Source organism: Alosa pseudoharengus, unplaced genomic scaffold (assembly GCF_046254945.1).
Source record: "Alosa pseudoharengus isolate Yale_2024_CS ecotype anadromous, Long Island Sound unplaced genomic scaffold, YU_APseudo_1.1 YU_APseudo_1.1_scf_24, whole genome shotgun sequence".
In the NCBI taxonomy this organism is placed as follows: domain Eukaryota; kingdom Metazoa; phylum Chordata; class Actinopteri; order Clupeiformes; family Clupeidae; genus Alosa; species Alosa pseudoharengus.
Window position 1 is genome coordinate 2795074 of NW_027468689.1, and position 10000 is coordinate 2805073.

The 10000-nt window shown below is 46.8% G+C and overlaps 1 protein-coding gene across 1 annotated transcript in view; it reads right to left on the reverse strand.

Moving 5' to 3' along the window:
* nbeal1 (neurobeachin-like 1) overlaps positions 1-10000 on the reverse strand; it is a gene marked incomplete at its 5' end in the record, with an annotated part of 45764 nt that overhangs the window by 15491 nt on the left and 20273 nt on the right. Inside the window, 10 exon segments of the mRNA XM_076302840.1 lie at positions 1209-1326; positions 2417-2526; positions 3010-3140; positions 3366-3506; positions 4265-4389; positions 4697-4792; positions 5105-5206; positions 6987-7120; positions 8330-8481; positions 8991-9114. Coding sequence (XP_076158955.1) covers positions 1209-1326; positions 2417-2526; positions 3010-3140; positions 3366-3506; positions 4265-4389; positions 4697-4792; positions 5105-5206; positions 6987-7120; positions 8330-8481; positions 8991-9114 — 1233 coding nt within the window.

The following is a 10000-nucleotide window of genomic DNA, read 5'->3' on the forward strand; positions in this document are numbered from 1 at the left end:
GTTTTACACCATTTACGAGGCTCAATGTATCTCCACACTTCATTGGTAGACTTCCAAGGGCCCTGACATTTAAAACGAGACATTGAGAACTTTGAAAAAGCACTGGTAGTTTACTTACAAGACGATTTATACAGACAGTATCTTCTCGAAGTTTAGCGTTTGCAGCCATCTTGAATTTAGTCACGATAAGTCGAGCGACGAGTAAGAATGAACAGGTATGATAAGGGATCAGATTCCAAAAATAATTCCGTGGAAATGCATGGATTCCAGTTGCTGCTACTGGAAGAAACTGTAATCCATGCATTTCCACAGAATTATTTTTGGAATCTGATCCCTTATCATACCTGTTCATTCTTACTCATCGCTCGACTTATCGTGACTAAATTCAAGATGGCTGCAAACGCTAAACTTCGTGAAGGTACTGTCTGTATAAATCGTCTTGTAAGTAAACTACCAGTGCTTTTTCAAAGTTCTCAATGTCTCGTTTTAAATGTCAGGGCCCTCGGAAGTCTACCAGTGAAGTGTGGAGATACATTGAGCCTCGTAAATGGTGTAAAACAGTGATTTATTTGCATGGCTATGCCGATGCCGAGGCACCACCATTGACCGCCTTGTTGGTAGCATCGGCTAACTAGCGCCAGATTTCGGAGTGCAGGGGACAAGCCGAGATGGGCTATGAGACATACGTTCACACTCGGTATCATGTTTCAACACAATTTAGGTCAAAATCACACCGGAATTCTCCTTTAAGCAGAGAAGCAATATAGCATTAGCATAACTAATTTAGCATAACTAGCATCTGTACATTCATAGGTGAATTACAGTAGCTTTAGCATAACTAGCATCATAACATTTGTAAGTGCTACAATGTAGCATTAGCATACCTGCAAGCATCCGTACTGTCATACGTGCATTGATACATTAGCATTAGCATAACTAGCATCCGTACCTTCATAAGTGCAGTAGTAAAAGCATTAGCATTAGCATAACTAGCATCCGTACCTTCATAAGTGCAGTAGTAAAAGCATTAGCATAACTAGCATCAGTACCTTCATAAGTGCAGTAGTAAAAGCATTAGCATTAGCATAACTAGCATCCGTACCTTCATAAGTGCAGTAGTAAAAGCATTAGCATTAGCATTTCTAACATCCGTACCTTCATAAGTGCAGTAGTAAAAGCATTAGCATTAGCATAACTAGCATCCGTACCTTCATAAGTGCAGTAGTAAAAGACATTGAGGGCCTCCACTGCAGCCGGGCCTCTTTGCTTGTACCCAAAAATCAGATCGATCCATTCATGGAGATGGGACGAGACATACTCAGACTCCTATAACACACACACACACAAGCTGGTTAATATACTTTAGTTTCTTGGCTTTAAATAACTCTAGCTGAGACTAATGACCTTCAGAGCAATTTGAACCAGCAGGGGGCGTCGACACGCTGCACATGAGCCCGGTGGAGGGGCTGTGAGAACGAGTGTGTGTGAGTGTGTGTGTGTGTGTGTGTGTGGAGGGGCTGTGAGAACGAGTGTGTGTGTGAGCGTGTGTGTGTGTGTGTGTGTGTGTGTGTGTGTGTGTGTGAGCGTGTGTGTGTGTGTGTGTGTGAGCGTGTGTGTGTGTGTGTGTGTGTGAGCGTGTGTGTGTGTGGAGGGGCTGTAAGAACGAGCTCTACTGGAACAGTGAGGGAGAATGTGAATATTAAGTGACTTTGCTCATGGATTAAGGCATTATTAGGGATCAGGTGACTAATTCTTCCCATATTTCTGTTAGAAGGAAGGTTAAGTAGACAGACTGCAAATGAAAGGTCCTGTATAAACTGGTACACTGGATGGTGTTAAAACAGGTCGTCTCTGTGCAGTCGGCAGCTACAGCAGTGGTTCTCAAACTTTTTGAGGAATTTTCAAGCCCCTCCTGACCCCATCAACCCGGCAAAATGGAAACGTTGAAATATATTTTTTTCTACCGTTTTGGTTCCACGTTACTTTTCCCGTCTCGGTCCACTGGATCAGATGTTATTTTGATTGATATCAGTCTGTTTATGACTCCTATGTTTGTGTGTTGCTATTTTGTTTTGAATCTATGATCTTCCTTGTCATAAAAAGAAAAGACATTATCAAAGATAGGCACAAAAAAACAAGTGTCCTCCTGTTTCTCGCGCCCCACCTGTCATGTCTCTATTCCCCACTAGAGGGACCCGCCCCACACTTTGAGAACCACTGTGTTACGGGAAGTTCCAGGGAAACGTGGGCGTTACACAGGACGTCTTAAGCACTTGGTTCTTTCTTAATGCGAATCAGTGAGCCGGAACTGTGTTGGAACAGAACCCGTTTAGAATCATGGGATATTTCCCAGCGGGGGCGGTGTCAGGGAGTGTTGTTGGCGATGAGTGATGGGGTTGTCATGGCGATCCCTCACCAGAGCTTTCCGGTGTTTGTAGATGAAGTCCTCCGGGGATTTGGCCCATTTAGGCAGGATGACGTCATTAACCCGCTCCTTTGAGATCTGCAGCCGCCCCAGGTCAAAACCTACAGCATGGAGCAGGGGAGAGAGAGAGAGAGAGAGAGGGAAAGAGAGAGAGAGAGAGAGACAGAGAGGGAAAGAGAGAGAGAGAGATGAGAGAGAGAGATAGAGAGAGATGAGAGAGAGAGATAGAGAGAGGGAAAGAGAGAAAGGGAAAGAGAGAGAGATAAGAGATAGAGAGAGAGAAAAGAGAGAAAAAAGAGGGAGAGGGAGAGAATAGGAGAGAGAGAGATGAGATAAAAAGAAGAGAAAGAGAATAGGAAAGAGAGAGAGAGAGAGATGGAAAGAGAGAGAGAATAGGGAAGAGAGAGAGAGAGAGATGGAAAGACGGGGTAAAGGAAGGAGGAAAGTGACAATGAAAGGAAACACATCATGTCCCTGGCCAGCAAGAAGGAAAATATTGGCATGGCTGTGTGTGTGTGCAAGTGTGTGTGTGTGCAAGTGTGTATGTGTGTGTGTTTTTAGCTGAGGCTTCTAGGAAGTCCCACCATTCTGGTTCTCCAGGAACTCAGGGAAGTAGAAGAATTCTGGGATGAGCTCTTTGACGTCGTTGGGATTGTCAATCAGAGTCTGCCATGTGGCCGGGATGGAGTGGAACTGCCGATCCGCACAGTCAAAGCTGCAGGACACACACACACACACACACACACACACACACACACACACACACACACACACACACACACACACACACACACTTTTCTTTATTACAAAGTGGAACTGAGGACACAGCATCCAAACTGTGCCAGGTGAGTGAATAGAGAAGCTTCACAAAGACCTGGAACATTCTAGAGAGTTCTACAGAGTTCTAGAGCATTCTAGAGCGTTACAGAGAGTCGCTCACCGCCCACTCTGCAGCTGGATGTGCAGGGAAGTGAATGGTTCGACCCGGATGAGGTAGTGCATCACCCCCGCCGCGTTGGAATAGTGTGTCCCGTAGTGGAAGCGGTCGATGGTACCCGTGGGGTCCTCGAAACTCTCGTACCTGCAGACAGCAAACCAGAATAGCAGAGTTACCACACCACGCTCTGGAGAGAAGGAGGGCAAGACTAGGATAGCAGAGTTACCACACCATGTGTGTGTGTGTGTGTGTGTGTGTGTGTGTGTGTGTACGTGCTCTGGAGAGGAGGAGGGCAAGACTGGGATTCAGCTGAATCTCTCCTCCAGCTGGAGAAGTCCATTCACATCTCCATCTAGGATCCTGCTTACCGCTTTAGTCATGCCATCATTGCTCACGCATGCAACATGCAAAGATATTCAAACTTGAGTGTGGTGTGTGTGTGTGTGTGTGTGTGTGTGTGTATGACTTCCTCCAACCATGATCTGATTCCGTAGGAAAACATGATCTGATTCCGTAGGAAAACAGGAAGCTATGGAACAGCGGTCCCTATTGTTTTGGTGTTTGGGTAGCTATGAAACAAACGTCTGCCTTAAATCCCCTTGAGGAGCGCTCACAGGCCTGGGGGTTTTTCACATCACATGCAGCCATAGATTATGTGACGTTCTGAACAATGCCAGCTGAGATATACAAGTTTGGTTGCCAAGTAACATGCTGTTCTATCACTCACAGCTGTGTGGTGTGAGATATCAGCATAGAGACTCCTAGTCATAGGCTACGGTAACTGTGTGCTGTCGAGTGATTGGTGGACTCACTTAGTCTCCTAAGCCTATAGGCTACAGTAACTGTGTGCTGCCGTGTGATTGGTGGACTAATGGGTGCTGTTGTGTGATTGGTGGACTCACTTCTCTCTGACGGCCTTGGCGTTCCGATCGTTGAGCACGGCGATGGGCTTGGACAGATCTCGGAACACGCGCGGGTCCGAAAGATCCAACTCTTCTGATGTGTAGTCAGACAGGATCCAGGGGAACTGGACATGGAACAGCGCACACACACACACACACACACACACACACACACACACACACACACACACACACACACACACACACACATACGCACACACACACACATACGCACACGCACACATACGCACACACAACACAACATGCACACACACACACATACATAACACAACATGCACACACACACACATAACAACATGCACACACACATGCACACCAACACACACACAAGCACAAAACAGTTAAACACTGTATGTACCATTGACCTGTGAGTGTTTTGAGAGATGGTGCTGTCCAAAGAGGCAGACCTACCACAGGGTACTGGGCCAGGTTGTTATAGGTGCGGCCGGCGATGGTGTTGAGCTGCATCAAGTAATCAAAGTTGGAGATCTCCCGGTTCACCCATTTCTGACCAGGAGAAGAGCGCAGGCCAAACACACACACACACACACAAAGACACGAGAAAGAGACCAGGTCAGTTTGAGTTCAACTCCCTCAAAAACTCAGTGTCACTTTGAGGCAAAAACGTTGATTAAAATTATTATATTTGACCAACATTCTAATCTGTTCCCTGTTACATTTTTAAATATTATGTTGTTTTAGTATTTGTGTATCGCTTTGGACAAAGATGTCTGCAAAATCCCATAACTATAACCATGACCATAAAATGTGACCCTTTCACTTGACCCCGTGACCCCTCCGTGACCTTTGCCCTCTGACCTGCGTGAGGCCTGATGTCTTGAGAAGCTCCTGAGGAGAGCGAGTTCCGTACAGAGAGGGGGACCGCAGCAGCAGCAGCCTGTTATACACCTTATTACGGGCCTGGAACACACACACACACAGCCTGTTATACACCTTATTACGGGCCTGGAACACACACACACACACAGCAACAGCCTGTTAAACACCTTATTACGGGCCTGGAATACACACACACACACAGCAACAGCCTGTTATACACCTTATTACGGGCCTGGAACACACACACACACACAGCCTGTTATACACCTTATTACGGGCCTGGAACACACACACACACACACACACACACCAACAGCCTGTTAAACACCTTATTACGGGCCTGGAATACACACACACACACACACACAGCAACAGCCTGTTATACACCTTATTACGGGCCTGGAACACACACACACACACAGCCTGTTATACACCTTATTACGGGCCTGGAACACACACACACACACACACACACACACACACACACACACACACACACACACACACACACACACACACACACACACACACACACACACACACACACACACACACACACACACACACACACACACACACACACACACACACACACACACACACACACACACACACACACACCAACAGCCTGTTATACACCTTATTACGGGCCTGTAACAGACACACACACACACGCCAACAGCCTGTTATACACCTTATTACTAAGGGTGTCACGATTTCGATTTTATTTCGAAATCGATCGAAATTACATCTCAATCTCGAACTTCGAACTTAAAAGTAGAATCGACGATGCAGCCACACCCCCAATGTCACGTCCAGCATGTATGACAAGACGCACAAACACACATGCACGTGCTGAACTGCAGCGTCAACACTCCTCTAATTTTAGGCTGCAGCCAGTTAAAATATAGGCCTACACATCAACCTACCGAAATCAAAGCCCCTATTGCTACTTTGAAATCACCGGTGTGGAAGTATTCGTTCATTCACGTCAATTAAAACTAACTTAGCTTACTCAACTTAGCAAGTGAAAAGATGGTCTAATTACAGTCCAAAGTTACTTTAAGGCTTAAAATGCACATTTATAAGTACATATTCCATGAACACTAACCTTGGGACTCTTCGGAGTGTGCTGAAACAATCAAATTAACATTCTGTGTTGTTTCATTTTACTATGTTCACGTCTCTGTTTAAGCCTAAAGTTAGTTCTGTTTACATTACAACCTCCCGGTTGGAACGGCTTCAAAGCGGTTTCAAAATAAAAGCCCCCCGAAAAAGAAAAGGAAAAGGCCAAAAAGAGTAAATAACATATAAGGAGCATTAATAGTAATTTATTATTAGTAGTACTATTAATAGTAATTTAAATAAGATCGAAAATCGAATCGAATCGTGACTTTAAAATCGAAAATTACATCGAATCGAGGATTTGGAGAATCGTGACACCCCTACTTATTACGGGCCTGTAACACACAACACACACATGAGTTGTACACACACACACACACAAACACACACACACACCAACAGCCTGTTATACACCTTATTACGGGCCTGTAACACACAAACACACACACACACACCAACAGCCTGTTATACACCTTATTACGGGCCCGTAACACATAACACACACATGAGTTGTACACACACACACACACACACACTCTAACAGCCTGTTATACACCTTATTACGGGCCCGTAACACACACGTGAGTTGTACACACACACACAGACAACAGGCAGGCAGACAGACAGATATGCAGACAGATGAGAGAGAGAGAGAGAGAGGGAGAGAGAGAGAGAGAGAGAGAGAGAGAGAGAGAGAGAGAGAGAGAGAGAGCGGTGGAGACAGACAGCTTCCCACCTCCTTCTTGAAGTTGAGGAAGTAGTTGGTCTGGTCGATGAGGAAGATCTCCAGAGCGGAGCGACGCAGGTTGTAGCGACGCAGGTGAACCTCTCGGATCTGAGACAGCGGCCACTTGAAGTCCTGACCCACACCTGAGGCCACCACAACACACCGTCCCACACACAGGAAATAGGAAGTCAGGATTCAGGAAGGAAACATAATATCACTCACATGTATAGGAACTATCTAGAAGCTATGGCTGTTTACGAAACGCCATACTGCTGAACTACTTACTGCATACAAATTACTACCTTTCAGTCAACATCAGTGTGTGAGCAGTGTGCAGCATGCCGCTTGGGAAACAGCCTCTCTGGGGCTGGCAGTGGCCTGAGCTCTTTCTCAATCTCCTAATCTCAATCTAATCCCAGTCTCGCAGATCTCTCAGGGGCCTGATCTAGTTGGATTTGGTGTCTGGATCCCTATCATAGTTAATAAAGGCCTCATAAAATCTCTCTCTCTCACTACACACACAGCCTGTTATACACCTTATTACGGGCCTGGAACACACACACACACACACACACAGCCTGTTATAAAATCTCTCTCTCTCATTATGTATTATGAGTGTGTTGTCTGTGTGTGTGTGTGTGTGTGTGTGCTGTCTGAGACAGGCCCGTAGTAAGGTGTATAACAGGCTGTGTGTGTGTGTGTGTGTGTGTGTGTGTGTGTGTGTGTGTGTGTGTGTGTGTGTGTGTGTGTGTGTGTGTGTGTGCTGTCTGAGACAGGCCCGTAGTAAGGTGTATAACAGGCTGTGTGCGTGTGTGTGTGTGTGTGTGTGTGTGTGTGTGTGTGTGTGTGTGTGTGTGCTGTCTGAGACAGGCCCGTAGTAAGGTGTATAACAGGCTGTGTGTGTGTGTGTGTGTGTGTGTGTAAAAGAGAGATGTGTATAATTCATGTATGTGTTATGTGTGTGTGGGTGTATGTGTGTGAAAGAGAGAGATGTGTTTTACTCGTGTGTGTGTGTGTGTGTGTGTGTGTAAGAGAGAGATGTGTATAATTCATTTATGTGTGTGTGGGTGTATGTGTGTGAAACAGAGAGATGTGTTTTACTCGTGTGTGTGTGTGTGTGTGTAAGAGAGAGATGTGTATAATTCATGTATGTGTTATGTGTGTGTGGGTGTATGTGTGTGAAAGAGAGAGATGTGTTTTACTCGTGTGTGTGTGTGTGTGTGTGTGTGTGTGTGTGTGTGTGTGTGTGTGTGTGTGTTCAGTACCCTCCTCCTTCTCTGTGCTGCTGTCGTAGAAATAGATGTGTTGTGTGTGTGTGTGTGTGTGTGTGTGTGTGTGTGTGTGTTCCGTACCCTCCTCCTTCTCTGTGCTACTGTCGTAGAAATAGATGTGTTGTGTGGTCAGCTCCAGGCGTCCAGGGAACACGTCCACTACGGTGACCAGCTCACAGTCCTCCCACAGCACCAACTTCTCCTTCTGGCCCGCCTCCTCCGCCTCCTCCGCCCTGGGAGAGAGGGATAGAGAGGAAGGGAGGGGGGAGGGGAGAGAGAGAGAGGGGGAGAGAGAGAGGGAAAGAGAGAGAGAGGGAGGGGGGCAGAGGAGGGGAGGAGGAGAGAGAGAGGGGGAGAGAGAGGGATAGAGAGAGGGATAGAGAGAGGGAAAGAGAGAGGGAAAGAGAGAGGGAGAGAGAGAGAGGGGGGGAGAAAAAGGGGAGAGAGAGGAGGGGAGGGGGAGAGAGAGAGAAAGAGAAGTGATAGGGAGAGGGGGATAGAGAGACAGAGATAGAGAGAGGGAGAGAGGGATGAAGAGAGAGGGGGGTGGTGGAGAAAAGAGTACAGAGAGAAAGAAGGGGAGGGAGAGAGAGAGGGAATGAGAGAAAGAAGGGATAGGGAGAGAGAGAGGGAATGAGAGAAAGGGAGAGATGAAGAACATCTTTGAGCCCAACTGCGGTATAAACAATCAGTAACAGCCCTGCAAATCCACTACGGGTGTCTGTCACGCTGGGGGACGTACTGATTGGCTGTGGTGGGGTCCTCCTCGGGCAGATCCAGGATGTCGTCCTCCAGGTCGCTGACCTTCACCTGCTTGGCCGCCTCCAGCAGCAGCGACTCCGCACTCACCTTCTGGTGCTGCACACCTGGGAGGGTCAAAGGTCAGAGGTCAAGGGTCACTATCTGCCCCGAGACAGGGGGAGACAGAGTCAAACATGGACAAGGGGACACAATGTAGAGGGACTTTTAATATGACACAAATAAAGTTTGGTAGTTAATAGGCACATGATCACATACAGTATGGGACTATATTATATTATAATATACATTGTAGCTTTACAATACGTTCTCCCTCGTTTGTGACCTCAGTTGTGTCCAGCTGCTCTTTTCTGTATCTGTGGGTTTACTCATCACGAGAGCTCAGCCAATCAGGAGGCCTGAGCCCTGGAGCTCAGCCAATCAGGAGGCCTGAGCCCTGGAGCTCAGCCAATCAGGAGGCCTGAGCCCTGGAGCTCTGGGCGTGTCTCTAGCAGGAACACACCACACCCACATCCTCTTTCTCAAACACACACACACACCATCCCCAAACACAAACACAACCAAATGCATGCACACACACACACATCCCACTCACTACAGAGGCCTGGAGCGTCCAGCCAGTGTGATTATTACGCTGATGTGGAGATAAAACAGCTGGAGGAAAAGCATTTCCTCTGAGAAACACCACACACACCACTTGGTCCTTGACCAGAGCTGATATAGGCCTGCGTTTGGCAGGGAGGCGGTCAGACTTTAAAGAACAGGAAGCTCATTTATCAGTTTGATCAGAATGATCAGAACAGAGAGGTCTGGAAGCCTGAGGGAAAGGGTGGGGGGATCGTCATGGTTACGGTCATGGCCATAGATGGCATCGAGGTAATTTTTTCTGCAGTTTTGTTATTATTCTTAAAATGAGAACAGTGCTGACTACAACCAAGTTCCATACGCAGACACCTTTGACTTCACTGCAGCCACACTTCAGATGTGTGTAGT